Below are 19,408 nucleotides of genomic sequence, written 5' to 3' on the forward strand. Positions count from 1 at the left end.
CAAATACAGTCTATATGATGTCACTGTTGGTGATTCTCTAATCCACCTCTACGCAGACGACACCCTTCTGTATACTTCTGGCCCTTCTTTGGACACTGTTAACTAACCTCCAAACGAGCTTCAACGCCATACAACTCTCCTTCATGCTGTTATATGCTAGTAAAACTAAGTGCTTGCTCTTCAATCGATTGCTGCCCGCCCGTCCAGCATCACTACTCTGGACGGTTCTGACTTAGAATATGTGGACAACTACAAATACCTAGGTGTCTGGTTAGACTGTAAACTCTCCTTCCAGACTCACATCAAACATCTCCAACCCGCTTCCTATTTCGCAACAAAGCATCCTTCACTCATGCTGCCAAACATATCCTCGTATAACTGACTATCCTACCGATCCTTAACTTCAGCGATGTCATTTACAAACTTGCCTCCAACACTCTACTCTGCAAACTGGATGTAGTCTATCACAGTGCCATCCGTTTTGTCACCAAAGCCCCATATACTACCCACCACTGCGACCTGTATGCTCTCGTTGGCTGGCCCTCGCTACATATTTGTCACCAAACCCACTGGCTCCAGGTCATCTATAAGTCTCTGCTAGGTAAAGCTCCGCCTTATCTCAGCTCACTGGTCACCATAGCAACACCCACCAGTAGCATACGCTCCAGCAGGTATATTTCACTGGTCATCCCCAAAGCCAACACCTCCTTTGGCCGCCTTTCCTTCCAGTTCTCTGCTGCCAATGACTGGAACGAATTGCAAAAATCACTGAAGTTGGAGACTTATATCTCCCTCACTAGCTTTAAGCATCAGCTGTCAGAGCAGCTTACCGATCACTGTACCTGTACACAGCCCATCTGTAAATAGCCCACCCAACTACCTCATCCCCATATTATTACTTACCCTCTTGCTCTTTTGCACCCCAGTATCTCTACTTGCACATCTTGATCTGCACATCTATCACTCCAGTGTTGATGCTAAATTGTAATTATTTTGCCACTATGGCCAATTATTGCCTTACCTCCCTACATTTGCACCCACTGTATATAGATTTTTCTATTGTGTTATTGACTGTACGTTTGTTTATGTGTAACTCTGTTGTTGTTTGTGTCGAACTGCTTTGCTTTATCTTGGCCAGGTCGCATCTGTAAATGAGAACTTGTTCTCAACTGGCCTACCTGGTTAAATAAAGGTGAAATAAAAATAAATAAAAAACTTCCATCTGTCATGGCCACAGATCTCAACCAGAGGAAAACAACAAGCATCTATTAGTGTGTCCCAAATCTCACCCCATAGGGCTGTGGTCAAAAGTAGTGCACTACGTAGGGAATAGGGCTCTGGTCTAAAGTAGTGCACTACGTAGGGAATAGGGCTCTGGTCTAAAGTAGTGCACTACATAGGGAATAGGGCTCTGGTCTAAAGTAGTGCACTACATAGGGAATAGGGCTCTGGTCTAAAGTAGTGCACTACATAGGGAATAGGGCTCTGTTCAAAAGTAGTGCACTACATAGGGAATAGGGCTCTGGTCAAAAGTAGTGCACTACGTAGGGAATAGTGTGTCATTTCAGATGCGACCCTAGGATTCAATACCATATTCTCACAACCTTCTGTCGTTATAATTCACTGACCTGAACTCCCCAGCTGTTTATAGAACCTGTACTCCAGGTGGAGCTGTGGGGCCCGGGACTTGATGGGCTCCTGGAAATGAGAAAAACAACATGAGTGTTAGAGAATAACTTTAACCCCACAGGATGTTCTGAACAGCGAGCAGAGAGAAGGCAGGGAGCATCTTTAGGTCTACGAACAGCTAGCAGAGAGTAGGCAGGGAGCATCTTTAGGTCTACGAACAGCTAGCAGAGAGAAGGCAGGGAGCATCTTTAGGTCTACGTACAGCTAGCAGAGAGTAGGCAGGGAGCATCTTTAGGTCTACGAACAGCTAGCAGAGAGAAGGCAGGGAGCATCTTTAGGTCTACGAACAGCTAGCAGAGAGTAGGCAGGGAGCATCTTTAGGTCTACGAACAGCTAGCAGAGAGTAGGCAGGGAGCATCTTTAGGTCTACGTACAGCTAGCAGAGAGTAGGCAGGGAGCATCAGTAGGTCTACGTACAGCTAGCAGAGAGTAGGCAGGGAGCATCTTTAGGTCTACGAACAGCTAGCAGAGAGTAGGCAGGGAGCATCTTTAGGTCTACGAACAGCTAGCAGAGAGAAGGCAGGGAGCATCTTTAGGTCTACGAACAGCTAGCAGAGAGAAGGCAGGGAGCATCTTTAGGTCTACGTACAGCGAGCAGAGAGAAGGCAGGGAGCATCTTTAGGTCTACGTACAGCGAGCAGAGAGAAGGCAGGGAGCATCTTTAGGTCTACGTACAGCGAGCAGAGAGTAGGCAGGGAGCATCTTTAGGTCTACGTACAGCTAGCAGAGAGTAGGCAGGGAGCATCTTTAGGTCTACGTACAGCTAGCAGAGAGTAGGCAGGGAGCATCTTTAGGTCTACGAACAGCTAGCAGAGAGTAGGCAGGGAGCATCTTTAGGTCTACGTACAGCGAGCAGAGAGAAGGCAGGGAGCATCTTTAGGTCTACGTACAGCGAGCAGAGAGTAGGCAGGGAGCATCTTTAGGTCTACGAACAGCTAGCAGAGAGTAGGCAGGGAGCATCTTTAGGTCTACGAACAGCTAGCAGAGAGTAGGCAGGGAGCATCTTTAGGTCTACGAACAGCTAGCAGAGAGAAGGCAGGGAGCATCTTTAGGTCTACGTACAGCGAGCAGAGAGAAGGCAGGGAGCATCTTTAGGTCTACGTACAGCGAGCAGAGAGTAGGCAGGGAGCATCTTTAGGTCTACGTACAGCTAGCAGAGAGTAGGCAGGGAGCATCTTTAGGTCTACGTACAGCTAGCAGAGAGTAGGCAGGGAGCATCTTTAGGTCTACGTACAGCTAGCAGAGAGTAGGCAGGGAGCATCTTTAGGTCTACGTACAGCTAGCAGAGAGTAGGCAGGGAGCATCTTTAGGTCTACGTACAGCTAGCAGAGAGTAGGCAGGGAGCATCTTTAGGTCTACGTACAGCTAGCAGAGAGTAGGCAGGGAGCATCTTTAGGTCTACGTACAGCTAGCAGAGAGTAGGCAGGGAGCATCTTTAGGTCTACGTACAGCTAGCAGAGAGTAGGCAGGGAGCATCTTTAGGTCTACGTACAGCTAGCAGAGAGTAGGCAGGGAGCATCTTTAGGTCTACGTACAGCTAGCAGAGAGTAGGCAGGGAGCATCTTTAGGTCTACGTACAGCTAGCAGAGAGTAGGCAGGGAGCATCTTTAGGTCTACGTACAGCTAGCAGAGAGTAGGCAGGGAGCATCTTTAGGTCTACGAACAGCTAGCAGAGAGTAGGCAGGGAGCATCTTTAGGTCTACGTACAGCTAGCAGAGAGTAGGCAGGGAGCATCTTTAGGTCTACGTACAGCTAGCAGAGAGTAGGCAGGGAGCATCAGTAGGTCTACGAACAGCTAGCAGAGAGTAGGCAGGGAGCATCTTTAGGTCTACGTACAGCTAGCAGAGAGAAGGCAGGGAGCATCAGTAGGTCTACGAACAGCTAGCAGAGAGTAGGCAGAGAGGATCAGTAGGTCTACGTACAGCTAGCAGTATCAAGGGTTGACCGATTTTACGATTGCGTCATCTATCGTCGATGGTGAATAACGATGTCACAAAGGATGGTTTAGCATACAAGTTATTTTAAAATGTCTTACAAATTGTGCATTTAGTCAAATCAGATAAAACAAATGATTTAGCCTATAGCTTTTGAATGAACATGGGCTGGGCTAAAAACTGAAAGGGCCTTTCGTCTACGGAACTGATCCTAAATATTAAAAAGGAGCTTTTTCCCCTTTCAAGACGATTCGATACACATCTAGATAGACGGGCTCCGATACGGGAATGATACACTTTTAGTTTGAAACTAATCCATGCGATTTGGTTTGATTCGAGAACTAAATCGATGTGAAAATCTGCAGCTGATTGAGCTCATGAGCTGGGCCTCTGAGCTGACCTGTGTGTGTGTAAATTATGCATGTCTATGGTGTACTATGTATGCGACCTAAGCCACTTTGGTTCTGAAATCACCATCACACACTAATTACATTTACGTCATTTAGCAGACGCTCTTATCCAGAGCGACTTACAAATTGGTGCATTCACCTTATGATATCCAGTGGAACAACCACTTTACAATAGTACATCTATAGCTTTTTTTTTTTGGGGGGGGGGGGGGGGGGATGAATCAAGATTTAAAATTTTTTAACATTTACATTTTTGCAGATTGTTTGAGCTCATAATGTATCAATGTTTACAAATGAGCTATGACATAGCCAATGAATATATAGTACAACTTTGGATTTCACACCTGATCTCAAAAAATCTAAAAGGTTTTGACCACTTGGAAGTTAATGAGCTGCTTTTCTCCTCTAGCCTTGACCATGCAGCAGGTCTCGTAAATGTGAAATTATCAACCCTGTATATCTAAAATAAATCACCATATACACTGATGGTTTAAAGCAAAACTATGAAAACTATTGCCAATGGTAAACCTGAACAAGTTACTAAATAAATAAAGCCTAAAGAAAATGAGTATGAAAATAACCTACAAATTTGTGCAAATAAGTCTTTCAAGTTAGACAAAATCTTTTATATCCTATAAGTCCCTCAAACTCCACTCTTGACCTCTTAGTCAGTTCTACAGTGTTTTTTCATTCATCCCCTCTAATCAGGGACTGATTTAGACCTGGGACACCAGGTGGGTGATTCCTCTCTAATCAGGGACTGATTTAGACCTGGGACAACAGATCAACCCCCTCTCCCGTCTCTCCCCGGTCCTGTCTCGTACAACAGATCAACCCCCCTCCCGTCTCTCCCCGGTCCTGTCTCGTACAACATCAACCCCCCTCCTGTCTCTGCCCGGTCCTGTCTCGTACAACAGATCAACCCCCCTCCTGTCTCTCTCCGGTCCCGTCTCGTACAACAGATCAACCCCCCTCCTGTCTCTCCCCGGTCCTGTCTCATACAACAGATCAACCCCCCCTCCTGTCTCTGCCCGGTCCTGTCTCGTACAACAGATCAACCCCCCTCCTGTCTCTCCCCGGTCCTGTCTCGTACAACAGATCAACCCCCCTCCTGTCTCTGCCCGGTCCTGTCTCGTACAACAGATCAACCCCCCTCCTGTCTCTCCCCGGTCCCGTCTCGTACAACAGATCAACCCCCCTCCTGTCTCTCTCCGGTCCCGTCTCGTACAACAGATCAACCCCCCTCCTGTCTCTGCCCGGTCCTGTCTCGTACAACAGATCAACCCCCCTCCTGTCTCTCCCCGGTCCCGTCTCGTACAACAGATCAACCCCCCTCCTGTCTCTGCCCGGTCCTGTCTCGTACAACAGATCAACCCCCTCCTGTCTCTGCCCGGTCCTGTCTCGTACAACAGATCAACCCCCCTCCTGTCTCTCCCCGGTCCCGTCTCGTACAACAGATCAACCCCGAATACCCGAGCAGACAAGGTTAAAGATCTGCCTGTGTGTCCTTGAGCAAGGCACTGAACCCTAATTTGCTCCAGGGGTTCCATACTATAGAACAGAAAACCAGCTGTTCTCCGGACGTCGTAGGGTATCGAGTCTGCTATCCTCCCAACCCTCTGACATTTTGAGTATAAAAACCCTGCATTAGACTTCATCCAGCCAAATGTACCCCTTGACCCGCCCCCTGGCCCCGCCCTGGCCCCGACCCCTTTGACCCGCCCCGACCCCGCCCCCTGGCCCCGCCCTGGCCCCGACCTGGCCCCGACCTGCCCTGCCCCCACTCTCTCATTCACAAGCCCATGTTAAGTAATGGGTATTAAGGCACTGGAAGCTGTAATGCATGCATGTTCTTTTTCATAATGAATTATATAACTATAATCCGTTTGATAAAATCCATTACTCAGATCGCGCTCATGAGAGAGAGAGAGAACAGACAGAGCGCTAGAGATGAGTCAGAACTATTCCTAAAACAGTCCCTCACAAATTGGTTTCCGAATAATCATTTATTTCATTATTAACAAAATAAATTTAAAAAAAAAATCACTGTGTACCTCATTCTCTATATAGGCTAAGTGCAATAGGTCAGATTGTCATCGCCTGCCCTGGACCAATAACTGACAGGACCTGTCAATACTTAAAAATATTTTCATCATTGTTGGTTTCCAGATACATGAAGTGACTTACAAGGTAGAGTTTAACTAGAAAATGTCAAGCAGCTTCACATTATGAACAATGAAAGAGGACCGAGCACAGACGACCCCCCCGTCTGACCGGGCCCGCCGGGCCACAGACGAACCCGCGTCCGACCGGGCCCGCAGTCAGAACAATGGTACATTATTTAAGGAGCAGGGTGATATGAGGCAGACCGTCTCCGGGGCCATACTGAAGGAAGCGTTATGTCGAGGCAGACCGTCTCCGGGGCCATACTGAAGGAAGCGTTATGTCGAGGCAGACCGTCTCCGGGGCCATACTGAAGGAAGCGTTATGTCGAGGCAGACCGTCTCCGGGGCCATACTGAAGGAAGCGTTATGTCGAGGCAGACCGTCTCCGCGGCCATACTGAAGGAAGCGTTATGTCGAGGCAGACCGTCTCCGCGGCCATACTGAAGGAAGCGTTATGTAATAACAAGCAGGGATTATTAGAGCTAGATGACGTCATGGTAGATTAGATGGTTAATCTAACGTCGTCGGTCAGCCAGTACATGCTGCTGGAATATGAACCAGAGCAGAACTAATCTGGGAAGCATTACCAGTCTAAGGTAGGACCTGTGTACCACCTTTAAAATTCAACTGGTAAGATTTAAATGGAGGGGAAAAAAATATGTTCCGACGTGCAATCGCAAAGGCTCCAAGTCCAACGTCACTATTCACTAAGTAATAAAAGCGCGTGTGTGTGTGTGTGTACAAACATATTTTCCTACATTATCAGGACCAGAATGTCCCGACAAGGCACCAGAATGTCCCGACAAGGCACCAGAATGTCCCGACAAGGCAGAATGTCCCGACAAGGCACCAGAATGTCCCGACAAGGCACCAGAATGTCCCGACAAGGCACCAGAATGTCCCGACAAGGCACCAGAATGTCCCGACAAGGCACCAGAATGTCCCGACAAGGCACCAGAATGTCCCGACAAGGCACCAGAATGTCCCGACAAGGCACCAGAATGTCCCGACAAGGCACCAGAATGTCCCGACAAGGCACCAGAATGTCCCGACAAGGCACCAGAATGTCCCGACAAGGCAGGAAAACAAGAAACAATTTGAAAAGTCAGGACTAAAACAAGCTTCAGGTTATGAAATTCAAAAGGCTACTCGCACATCTGAGCAATCTTATTGCAGGTGCATGGCAACAGTTGAAACAGGATGAAGGAAAAGGGAAACCGCACACTGCTCTTGATAGTATCACTGATATTTAATAAGCTTTACGCGTCGGCCTCACAGCCTTCGTCAGAGCTTTTGTGAATTTTCTGAAAACAGCACCTCTATGTAGACCTAGCCCCACCCACATCCGTTCCACGCATGGAAAGGGGTTGGAGGCAAAGGAAAAATAAATAAGTGCTACCAAACATAACAATATGCATCTCACAAACAATACAAAAGTGTATAAATAAGACGCATTGAATACATCCATAAAACCTCAATGAGGACACAGCAAGTATTCATTAATCATTCGGTACATCATACGAAAAACAGAGTAATCTGAAATAGGCACATAATTCATGTTCTTTTCACTTTTGTATTGTTTGTGAGATAGGGGGCTAGGTTTGGGGCTAGGTTTACATAGAGGTGCTGTTTTCAGAAAATTCACAAAAGCTCTGACGAAGTCCGTGAGGCCGACACGTAAAGCTCTGACGAAGGCCGTGAGGCCGACACGTAAAGCTCTGACGAAGGCCGACACGTAAAGCTCTGACGAAGGCCGTGAGGCTGACGCGTAAAGCTCTGACGAAGGCCGTGAGGCCGACGCGTAAAGCTCTGACGAAGGCCGTGAGGCCGACGCGTAAAGCTTATTAAATATCAGTGATACTATCAAGAGCAGTGTGCGGTTTCCTTTTTCCTTCATCAAGATTCAGGTTATGGAAAACAGGATTTTGAATGTGTTAGCCGGTAATAACTGGCTTTTGGTGGCCGTTAAAATTAACAAACCAATCAATAAAATTGGCACCGGCCAGGAGAAGGCAAAAAAAATATATAATCATTGCAAAATGCTTTTTATTGATGTAAATAGACTTGTTTAACATCGGCCTATGGGTAAATTTGCATAATTGTGTGTCACAGCTCTTTTTCCTGTCAGACTGCAGTTGTATAAACCCAATCATTGTGCAACAATTCTAAATGCAATAGTATGTTAAAAATAGTTTTTTTGGGGGGGGGCCACGATTAAAAACAGCTATTTATTTTATTTATCGACTGATAATTGAAGCACCCTTCCCCATTCAAATCTGGTTCAGGTTATTAATCAACCTACCAGGGTGTTTACAAACACTACAGGAACAAGATCATCCACATGTACTGATTACATTTTTACTAATACTGTAGAACTTTGTTCTGAAGCTGTATCCGTACCCATTGGATGCAGTGATCACAATATAGTGGATATATCCAGGAAAGCCAAAGTTCCAACAGCTGGGCCTAAAATAGTGTATAAGAGATCATACAAAAGATTTTGTTGTGACTTATGTGGATGATGTTAAAAATATTTATTGGTCTGATGTGATTAATGAGGAGCATCCAGATGCTGCACTTCATGAATTTATGAAATTGCTTCTTCCAATTGTTGATAAACATGAACCTGTTAAGAAACTGACTGTTTGAACTGTTAAGGCTCCATGGATTAATGAGGAATTGAAAAAAAACGTATGGCTGAAAGAGACGGGGATAAAGAGATGGGGGCAAAAGGAGTGGCTAATATGTCTGGCTGCACATCTGACTGGCTGACTTACTGCAAATTGAGGAATGATGTGACTAAACTCAACAATAAGAATAACCTGTATTATGAAGCGAAGATCAACGATATAAAGAATGATGGGATTTTTTTTGGAAGTACTTTAAATGAAATTATTGGCAGAAAAACAAATTCAACTCCAACTTACATCGAATAAGATGGCTTATTCATCAAAACCATTTGATGCTGCCAATTATTTGAATGATTATTTCATTGGAAAAGCGGGAAAACTTAGGCAGGAAATGCCAACAACATGCATACTCGTGCATTAAAAATAAATGAAATAAAAGCATTACAAGTTGGAATTTTGTTAAGTTAGTGTGGGAGAGGTGGGAAAATGATAGTTATAGATCAAGAATGACAAATCTCCTGGCATTGACAACTTAGATGGAAAGCTACTGAGGATGGTATCTGACTCTATAGCCACTCCTATCTGTCATATCTTTACTCTGAGCCTAGAGGAAAGTCTTTGTCCTCAGGCCTGGAGGGAAGCCAAAGTAATTCCGCTACCCAAGAGTGGTAAAGCAGCCTTCACTGGTTCTAACAGCAGACCTATAAGCTTGCTGCCAGCTCTTAGCAAACTGTTGGAAAAAATGCCAGATACAATGCTATTTCTCTGTAAACAAATTAACAACAGACTTTCAGAATGCTTATAGAGAAGGGCACTCAACATGTACGGCACTGACACAAATGACTGATGATTGGTTGAAAGAAATTGACAATAAGAATATTGTGGGAGCTGTACTGTTAGATTTCAGTGCAGCCTTTGATATTATTGACAATAACCTGTTGTTGAAAAAAACGTATGCATTATGGCTTGTCAACCTCCGCCATATCGTGGATTCAGAGCCATCTAATAGAACTCAAAGGGTTTTCTTTAATGGAAGCTTCTCTAATGTCAAACAGGTAAAGTGTGGTGTGCCACAGGGCAGCTCTCTAGGCCCTCTACTCTTTTCTAATTTTACCAATGACCTGCCACTGGCAATAAACAAAGCACGTGTGTCCATGTATGCTGATGATTCAACCATATACGCATCAGCAACCACAGCTAATGAAGTCACTGAAAACCTTAAAGAGTTGCAGTTTATTTTGGAATGGGTGGCCAGTAATGAACTGGGCCTGAACATCTAAAACTAAGAGCAATGTATTTGGTACAAATCCTTCCCCAAGTTCTAGACCTCAGCTGAACAGGGTGGCTGTTGAACAAGTTGAGACTAAATGACTTGGTGTTACCTTAGACTGTAAACTATCATGGTCAAAACATATAGATTCAATGGTTGTAACGATGGGGAGAGGTCTATCCGCAATGAAGAGATGCTCTGCTTTTTTGACACCACACTCCAAAAAGCAAGTCTTGCAGGTACTAGTTTTATTTTATATTGTTTATTGTCCAGTCATATGGTCAAGTGCTGCAAGGAAAAACCTAGTTAAGCTGCAGCTGGCCCAGAACGCATCTTGCTCATCATTGTAATCAGAGGGTTAATATTAATACTAAAAGAGGAAAGACTGACTGCATCACTTCTTTTTATAAGAAACATTAATGTGTTGGAAATAACGAATTGTTTGAATAGTCAACTTACACACAGCTCTGACACACACACTTACCACACCAGACATGCCACCAGGGGTCTTTTCCCAGTCCCCAGATCCAGGACAAATTAAAGAAAGCGTACAGTATTATACAGAGCCACGGAAGTCCCATTTTATATAGCGCAAGTGAACAGAAAATATGGTTTAAAAAAACAAATAAAGCAACACCTCACAGCACCTGTCATCAAGGCAAAAGACGGCTACTTGGAAGAATTTCAAATATATTTTGAATTGCTTAACACTTTTTTGGTTACTACATGATTCCATATGTGTTATTTCATAATTTTGACGTCTTCACTATAATTCTACAATGTTGAAAATAGTAAAAAATAAAGAAAAACCCTGGAATGAGTAGGTGTTCAAACGTTTGACTGGTACTGTAGATGTAACTGATAGATAGATACACACTACATGTTAATTGTAAAATTGTAAAGTATTTTGTCTGTAATGTCTTTTTTCGTTATGTGTCAGACCCCAGTAAGACTGTCATTGGCTAATGGGATCCTAATAAATATCCTAATAAATATCAAATGCAAAAGGAATGTAAAGGCTTCATCAGCGAGTCACAAACCACTTCACAATCCGATGGAGGCAGGAAGCATTTTGAAAACATATAGCTACTTAATCATTTGAAAACCTTAACATTTTACAACATTATGAGGCTTTTTTTTTTTCTTTTTTTTTTTACCTTGCTTCAAAGTAGCCTAGGCAAAATCCAACCCTATCCTTGAAGGAAATGATTTTATAACCAGTAGTCTACTTCTTTCTGGGCGTAGCCAGCCTGCTATTCTGGGCGTAGCCAGCCTGCTATTCTGGGCAGAGCCAGCCTGCTATTCTGGGCAGAGCCAGCCTGCTATTCTGGGCAGAGCCAGCCTGCTATTCTGGGCGTAGCCAGCCTGCTATTCTGGGCGTAGCCAGCCTGCTATTCTGGGCAGAGCCAGCCTGCTATTCTGGGCAGAGCCAGCCTGCTATTCTGGGCAGAGCCAGCCTGCTATTCTGGGCAGAGCCAGCCTGCTATTCTGGGCAGAGCCAGCCTGCTATTCTGGGCAGAGCCAGCCTGCTATTCTGGGCAGAGCCAGCCTGCTATTCTGGGCAGAGCCAGCCTGCTATTCTGGGCATAGCCAGCCTGTTTTTCTCTCTACTTTTCTTGGCGTAGCCAGCCTGTTTTTCTCTCTACTTTTCTGGGCGTAGCCAGCTACATTTTCTAATATTAAGCTTAAAGTTAATCTTGCATTTTACCAGACAAAAGCAGGCTGGCTAAAAAGTGTGGCCAGCTCAAATGTGATTGTTGCGTCATTCAAAACTGGCCGTTCTAAACGAGCGTTCTAAATGAGTATTCTAATCACAGGGGGTGCGATCGTACGCTTCAGGGACCACTGTAGAACGATCACACCCGTGTGATGGTACTTGTGAAAGGGTTAAGCATCTCCAATCCAAAATTAAATCTAGAATCGGCTTCCTGTTTCGCAACAAAGCATCCTTCACTCATGCTGCCAAACATACCCTTGTAAAACTGACTATCCTACCGATCCTTGACTTCGGCGATGAAATTTACAAAATAGCCTCCAACACTCTACTCAGCAAACTGGATGTAGTCTATCACAGTGCCATCCGTTTTGTCACCAAAGCCCCATATACTATCCACCACTGCGACCTGTATGCTCTCGTTGGCTGGCCCTCGCTACATATTTGTTGCCAAACCCACTGGCTCCAGGTCATCTATAAGTCTTCACTAGGTAAAGCCCCGCCTTATCTCAGCTCACTGTTCACCATAGCAACACCCACCCGTAGCACGCGCTGCAGCAGGTATATTTCACTGGTCATCCCCAAAGCCAACTCCTCCTTTGGCCGCCTTTCCTTCCAGTTCTCTGCTGCCAATGACTGGAACGAACTGCAAAAATCACTGAAGCTGGAGTATTATATCTCCCTCACTAACTTTAAACACCAGAAGTAGCACGCGCTCACTTGTCATCCCCATTTCCTTTGCAGTCGTTAGCATATTTCTAGCAAAATCACATTTACTTGTGCACATTTACCCAAATCAATTTTTTTTGGTGCCCACTTATGAACTAAAACTGTAATAGCTTAAATCCCAGGGTGAGAGATGGATGGTATGAACATCTGGATACAACCTTACCACCTATACATGGGCTAGTGATTTTACTGTTCGTTACTCATCTTGTTGGCTGAGGAAAAGTACATGTGGACATTTATTCTAACATGGTCAAAGTGTGCGGTAAGGACATACGTCATTGCCAAGTGGACTTGCATGTTCTGTTCATATGAAACACCAGAATCCAAATGTGATTTCTGTCATTACGCAGTCATGCATATTTGGTCCAGTAAATTTCTGAAATGTCTGGTAAATTAAAAATGCTGCCGGTCAAATTTTTGACGCTACATGTTCCTAACGGAAACCCTGATGTGTGTTTGTAACAGTATAGCTTCCGTCCCTCTCCTCGCCCCAAACTGGGCTCGAACCAGGGACCCTCTGCGCACATCAACAACTGACACCCCACGAAGCATCGTTACCCGTCGCGCCACAAAAGCCGTGGCCCTTGCAGCACAAAGGGGAACAACTACTTTAAGGTCGCAGATTGAGTGACGTCACCCGATTGAAACGCTATTAGCGCGCACCACCGCTAACTAGCTAGCCATTTCACATCGGTTACATGTGTATATATATCTGTTAGTGTTACTCTCACCAGTTTGATGGCCACATATTCATTAGTGTACAGGTTCTTCCCCAGGCGTAGCTCTCCAAAGTTCCCACAGCCGATCTTCTTCCCGACCCGGAAGTTAGGGCCCACCATGAGCACCCCGGAGCTGCTCCCCGAGCTGCGACTACGGCTCCCTCCGGACTTTGACATCCTCTTCCCTTCCTCTGCCTCCCCCTTTCCTCCTCCTCCTCCTCCTCTCTTGTCAAAGTCCATAAGTTTGTGGTACCCTGGCCTCTCCACGATCACTCCACTGCCATGCAGTCCTCAGAGCCGCCAAAACATCCACCAGACCGGCAGGGGGCGTGGAGGGGAACAGAGCACCTCACACTGAGCAGGAGGTAGTCCTGAAAGTGTGTCTGCATATCATTTATATTTAGCCTATGGACTTCAAACGGTTGAGCTGATTAATTAACTACTAATTAAGCCAGCAATAGTGAGAGTAAAGATCTGGCGAACTGATCCGGATCGGGCAGCCGTCTTCACCGTCTCTCCTCTCCTGGTGGTCTGGGTTTGGAAAGCTCTCCCTCTTCTCCAATCACCAGCAACAAAGCTCTCTCTCAACCCAGGACTGGACTCGCAGGCTAACACAAACAAAGTAAACTATCCTAGCTAAAGGTAGGAAGATGCTCCCGGCTGTGTGGTTGATGTGGGCGTTATCCTCCAGTGCCCACTCCTGGTGAGGTTGTGAAGGCGCAGTCATTCCCAGCGGTCTGATAGACCTGGTGGAGCGGTTGGTCTGGAAACTATGATTGGACTGAGACAGACAGGCTAACAAAGCAGCTCTACCTCTCACGGAAGAACACCTGGGGAAAGAGACAACGAGACAGAACGTTAACCAACCATTTCAAATCTGGGGATATTGAATTCATCTACAGGTTGGCACGCACACATAATAGGCTAACAATGCTATAGCAATAGGCTAACAATGCTATAGCAATAGGCTAACAATGCTATAGCAATAGGCTAACAATGCTATAGCAATAGGCTAACAATGCTATAGCAATAGGCTAACAATGCTATAGCAATAGGCTAACAATGCTATAGCAATAGGCTAACAATGCTATAGCAATAGGCTAACAATGCTATAGCAATAGGCTAACAATGCTATAGCAATAGGCTAACAATGCTATAATTCTTCAACCATGTGAAAACAGAAGTTCAAGTAAATAAATGCATTATTGGTTTAGTTTTGTTGTTGAATTGACATTCAGAAGAAGGGTAACAGTTTGTTATTCTAAGTACCGTGTTGTCCTCAGGAATCAGCCACTATACTCTCCGTGTGAAACTAAAAGATAAACTGAAGTTGCTGACAACTACAATAAACCGTGCTGTATTAATCCAGGCTAACAAACCCACATTCATCTGAATCAGGCCTAACTTCTACCACATCCAGTCAACATGCATGGTTACGTTCTCAATCGGCCCCTATTCCCTATGAGCCCTGGTCTAAAGTAGTGCACTATGTAGGGGATAGGGTGGCAGCCCTGGTCTAAAGTAGTGTACTATGTAGGGGATATGGTGCCAGCCCTGGTCTAAAGTAGTGTACTATGTAGGGGATATGGTGCCAGCCCTGGTCTAAAGTAGTGCACTGTGTAGGGAATAGGGTGCCATAAGGCCCTGGTCTAAAGTAGTGCACTATGTAAGGAATAGGGCGCCATAAGGCCCTGGTCTAAAGTAGTGCACTATGTAAGGAATAGGGTGCCATGTGGGGAAACCTCCCTGCCACGACAGAGCAACACAGAGCTGTCTTCCAGATATAGGCCCTACACACAGACACGTGATTTATACAAACTGTTCTCTGAGCACAAGCTTCAACTAAACCCAGCAACTAGAGAGAGTCTGAGGTCAGGTGAACAAATGACCAAAAGAACAGAAATCACTAGAATAGGTCTAGTTGGCTCTTAATAATACCAAGCACAGCAGTAAAATACCAATGCCAACACAAACCTTTCACTGGGAAGTTAAAAAAAGTCTCTAAATGTAATATCTATGTGGTTTTAGGAATAAGACTGCTTAGTAATCAAACTTCAGTGCTACTGCCAGTGGGATAACAGCCAAAATAAGGCTTTCGGTTTAGAGAGAGAGAGAGAGAGAGAAGGGCAAAGCCTGGGGAGTAGATTGTAGGAGAACATTATGGTTCTTGCTAAAACATTGTGATACGTTTGCAAGCCTACCTGCAGTCTAGCTACCCACAGTTTTGAAAACTACAGTAGCTAGCTAGTTTGCAAGTATGAATATACTAAACAGACAGCAACCAAACAAGTATCTATTAAGCTCAATACTACCTAGATTAGCTTGATTTTCAGTAGATTGCATCTAGGTAGCTTGAAAACACTCTTACTGTAAAAGGTTTTGGCCATAATAGGCAAGGTAGCAATCGACTTATGTCCACCATAAGTAACTACTGCCTGGCTAGCTAGCTAGCTAGCTAGCCTCTTTAGTCAAAATGGTTGTTTGACATTACCGACACACACCATTGTATTAAAGTAGTTATTAAAACCTGACTTGATTCATTTTTTATTTTTAAATGACCCAGGTAATGTATCGTTTAGGGCTGTGTTTACACAGCTTCAACAAGCTAACCACGACACCGGGGAGATAAGCTAGGCCTGAATTACTTCACCTGCTCTCCTAGTTACGTATCGTTTAACGTTATGTTACCTAACGACAGCCGGCTAACTTAGCAAGCTACCTTCCCGTCGTAGTTGACAATGGATTATAAAATAGCTATAACGTTAGAATTAAAAAAAAAAAGTTATAAATTATCATCTTAAATTATAAGATTTAGCTGGGGTTTTTGCAAAGAAAGTTCACGTTAGGGGTTTTATCAGTAACTGGTGTCGCAGCTAAGTTAGTTAGCCACCTAGCTAAAGTTAGCTTATGACAGGCAGATTCACCTTTGGTTAACTAAATGTTAGCAAGCGCTTGCTACGTAAACCAACTTAACGTTTAACAACTTAGTTAGCCAGTTACCTGCAAGGGATGCCTAGTTAGTTAGCCAACCTATCAACAAAAAAATGCAATTACCGTAATATGTACATTTGGCTTTGCTAACTAGCCTACCTACCGTAGATAAATCACAAGAGTCAGGAAGTTAGCTAGCTAGAATGATGCTAGTAACTAGCAGTTGATTTCTAGGCAACTTTTGTACGGTGAATTGTCGATAAATAAAAGTGTAAAGAAAAAAAAATGTTATGTTTAAAAAAAAAAAAAAAAGAGCAACATAAAACATTTCCCAAGCACAAAAAAAAACAAAATAATACGACAACTCCTTAATCCGTACTTTACTGTCGAGAACGATGCACATTTCCTTCCAACACATTGACATTTTTTTACAAAACAAAAACAAACAACGAAGAGACTAAATCGTTTACCTTCTCCTGTTCTGGTTTTTAAGACACGGAAATTCCAAATGTATAGTTTAAGAAAATGAATTTTCTTCCATTTAACTCCTCTCTCTCTCCTTGCCTGTCGACTGTTTGGCTGAATCTCGCCACTGCCGGTAAAAAGGCAACAAACCGAACAGATTTTGCTACAGCTGCGCTGTTCACCACCGGTCCGACCTGTGTGAAGATAGCCACAATAAGGATTAGCCACAAAATAGTGGAATTTGCGATTCGTCTTTAAAATAAAAGTCTCACATTGAAACTGATCACCATACAGATACTGTACAAATGTTGGAATAATGTCATATTTTGGACTAGATAATACTAAACAAGGTTGAAATGTTGTGTTATATAGCTAAAACAGATATACAATAATTAAATAATTTGACAATAAACAATACAAAAAAAAAGTTATAATTCCACTTTGGTTGTATTAAACTGCATAATTGCATTGTGGGGCATACATATCTTCACTGTAGAGCCTTGATTATGGAGTATTTACACATGAAATGGAGTATCAGCCTACTCAGTGACACAACTATTAGGAGAATGTTCCATCAACAGCCTACACAGCACAGGGTTGCCATGTTCTCAGAATGTAAAGATATTACTGCTCCAGACACGTTTCTGTGTATCAGTTGTCAAGACGTCGCCTGATGGAAATGGTCTTGAAGAAAAAGAAACGCACACCTATTAAGGCGAGGTGCTGGCTAGCGGAGTAGGAAACTAGATTTAAAAAATAAAATATTTCACCTTTATTTAACCAGGTAGGCAAGTTGAGAACAAGTCCTTTATTTAACCAGGTAGGCAAGTTGAGAACAAGTTCTCATTTACAACTGCGACCTGGCCAAGATAAAGCAAAGCAGTTTCGACAACATACAACAGAGTTACACATGGAGTAAAAACAAACCTACAGTCAAATAATACAGTAGAAAAATAAGTCTATATACAATGTGAGCAAATGAGGTGAGATAAGGGAGGTAAAGGCAATAAATAGGCCATGGTGGCGAAGTAAATACAATATAGCAAGTAAAACACTGGAATGGTAGATTTGTAGTGGAAGAAAGTGCAAGTAGAAATAATGGGGTGCAAAGCAGCAAAATAAATAAATACAGTAGGGGAAGAGGTAGTTGTTTGAGCTAAATTATAGATGGGCTATGTACAGGTGTAGTAATCTGTGAGCTGCTCTGACAGCTGGTGCTTAAAGCTAGTGAGGGAGATAAGTGTTTCCAGTTTCAGAGATTTTTGTAGTTCGTTCCAGAATAAAGGAGAGCAGCACACTAGGAGCTCAGATACAAAAATGTAATATCCAATGTTTCGACAGCCAAGCTGTCTTCATCAGGGTATCATCACAAGCACTGAGAGATGACTCGTTTATATAGTGTCAAAAGACACACAGGTGTCTGTAATCATGGCCAAGTATGGCCTAATATCATTGGTTAATTCTCAAATATTAAAATGACATACAAAGAACAGCATACAAAAAACTAATGGATAGCATACGATCATAGATTCATTTTAGACGACACAAGCTTACAAACAATTACAATGGCAAAGTCACAGTAATCACAAGAATGGCTTCAGATCAAAGTCTACATTGAGACCGAAGGGAGCAAGGGTCTTTAAGTTAAAGATCCAGGCAGCCTCTCGTTTTAACAATAAATTATCAAGGTCACCCCCTCTCCTAGGGAGGGTGACATGTTCGAAGCCGATATAACGCAGAGACGAAATCGAGTGGTTTGCTTCCGAAAAGTGGGCCGCAACTGGGTAAGTCGACTTTTACCACCAAATGGTGCTACGATGCTCTGAGATACGTACTTTTAATTCACGCTTTGTTTTACCCACATCATTTTTTACCACAAGGACAAGTTATAAGATAAATAACTGCCTTAGTGGAGCACGTAATAACACCTTTGATTGGGATCTGTTTCCCTGTTTGGGGGAGTTAAGGATCTACATTTATAAGTGCCATTGCATTGAGCTCAGCCATTACACTTACAGTTTCCATCCAGTAGGGGGCGCAAATAGACATTGTTCAGGAATATCTTGGGGTCGTAAATCAGAGTGTACCAATTGATCTCTGAGGTTTCTGCCCCGCGAGAATACGACCAAGGGAAGGTCCGAAAACACATTACCGAGACTATCATCGGATCTTAGAATGTGCCGATGTTTGTGAACGATTCCCTTAATTTGTTCAGAGCACTTTGAATAGCGGGTAGTTAGAACGCAAGAATGCGTCTTTTTACGAGACTGACATTGAAAAAAGTTATGTCTCTTTTTGTTTTGAATTTTCTCAATGGCAATATTAATCTGATCATTTTTGTACCCCTTCTCCTTGAACTTTCTTTGCGTCTCAGCCATATTTCTGTCGAAATCTGATTGTTTTTTGCAAATTCTTTTGATTCGACAGGAGTGGCTGTGGGGCAAACTGTTTTTCAAGGGAAGTGGGTGACAACTATTAGCCCTCAACAAACTGTTACGATCAGTAGGTTTCCTGTAAAGATCAGTGGGTTTCCAGTTACGATCAAAAGGTTTCCTGTAAAGATCAGTAGGTTTCCTGTTAGGATCAGTAGGTTTCCTGTTAGGATCAGTAGGTTTCCTGTTAGGATCAGTAGGTTTCCTGTTAGGATCAGTGGGTTTCCTGTTACGATCAGTAGGTTTCCTGTTACGATCAGTAGGTTTCCTGTAAAGATCAGTAGGTTTCCTGTAAAGATCAGTAGGTTTCCTGTTAGGAT

General features: G+C 43.8%; 1 protein-coding gene across 4 annotated transcripts in view; it reads right to left on the reverse strand.

Annotated features, from left to right (window-relative positions):
• LOC106596267 (casein kinase I) overlaps positions 1 to 16,838 on the reverse strand; it is a 49,798-nt gene extending 32,960 nt beyond the window's left edge. For 3 of the 4 annotated variants that reach the window (XM_045714393.2, XM_045714391.2, XM_082973176.1), the window contains exons 1-3: positions 16,662 to 16,838; positions 13,273 to 14,090; positions 1,629 to 1,698 (exon numbers count right to left, since the gene is read on the reverse strand). In XM_045714393.2, coding sequence (XP_045570349.2) covers positions 1,629 to 1,698; positions 13,273 to 13,500 — 298 coding nt within the window. In that variant the 5' untranslated portion in view covers positions 13,501 to 14,090; positions 16,662 to 16,838. Of the gene's footprint in view, positions 1 to 1,628; positions 1,699 to 13,272; positions 14,091 to 16,354; positions 16,470 to 16,661 lie in introns of those variants that run through there. The other variant, XM_045714392.2, reaches the window with a different exon arrangement.
• Between the last annotated feature and the right edge of the window lie 2,570 nt (positions 16,839 to 19,408).

This window comes from Salmo salar, chromosome 03, assembly GCF_965601325.2.
Source record: "Salmo salar chromosome 03, fSalSal1, whole genome shotgun sequence".
Lineage (NCBI taxonomy): Eukaryota > Metazoa > Chordata > Actinopteri > Salmoniformes > Salmonidae > Salmo > Salmo salar.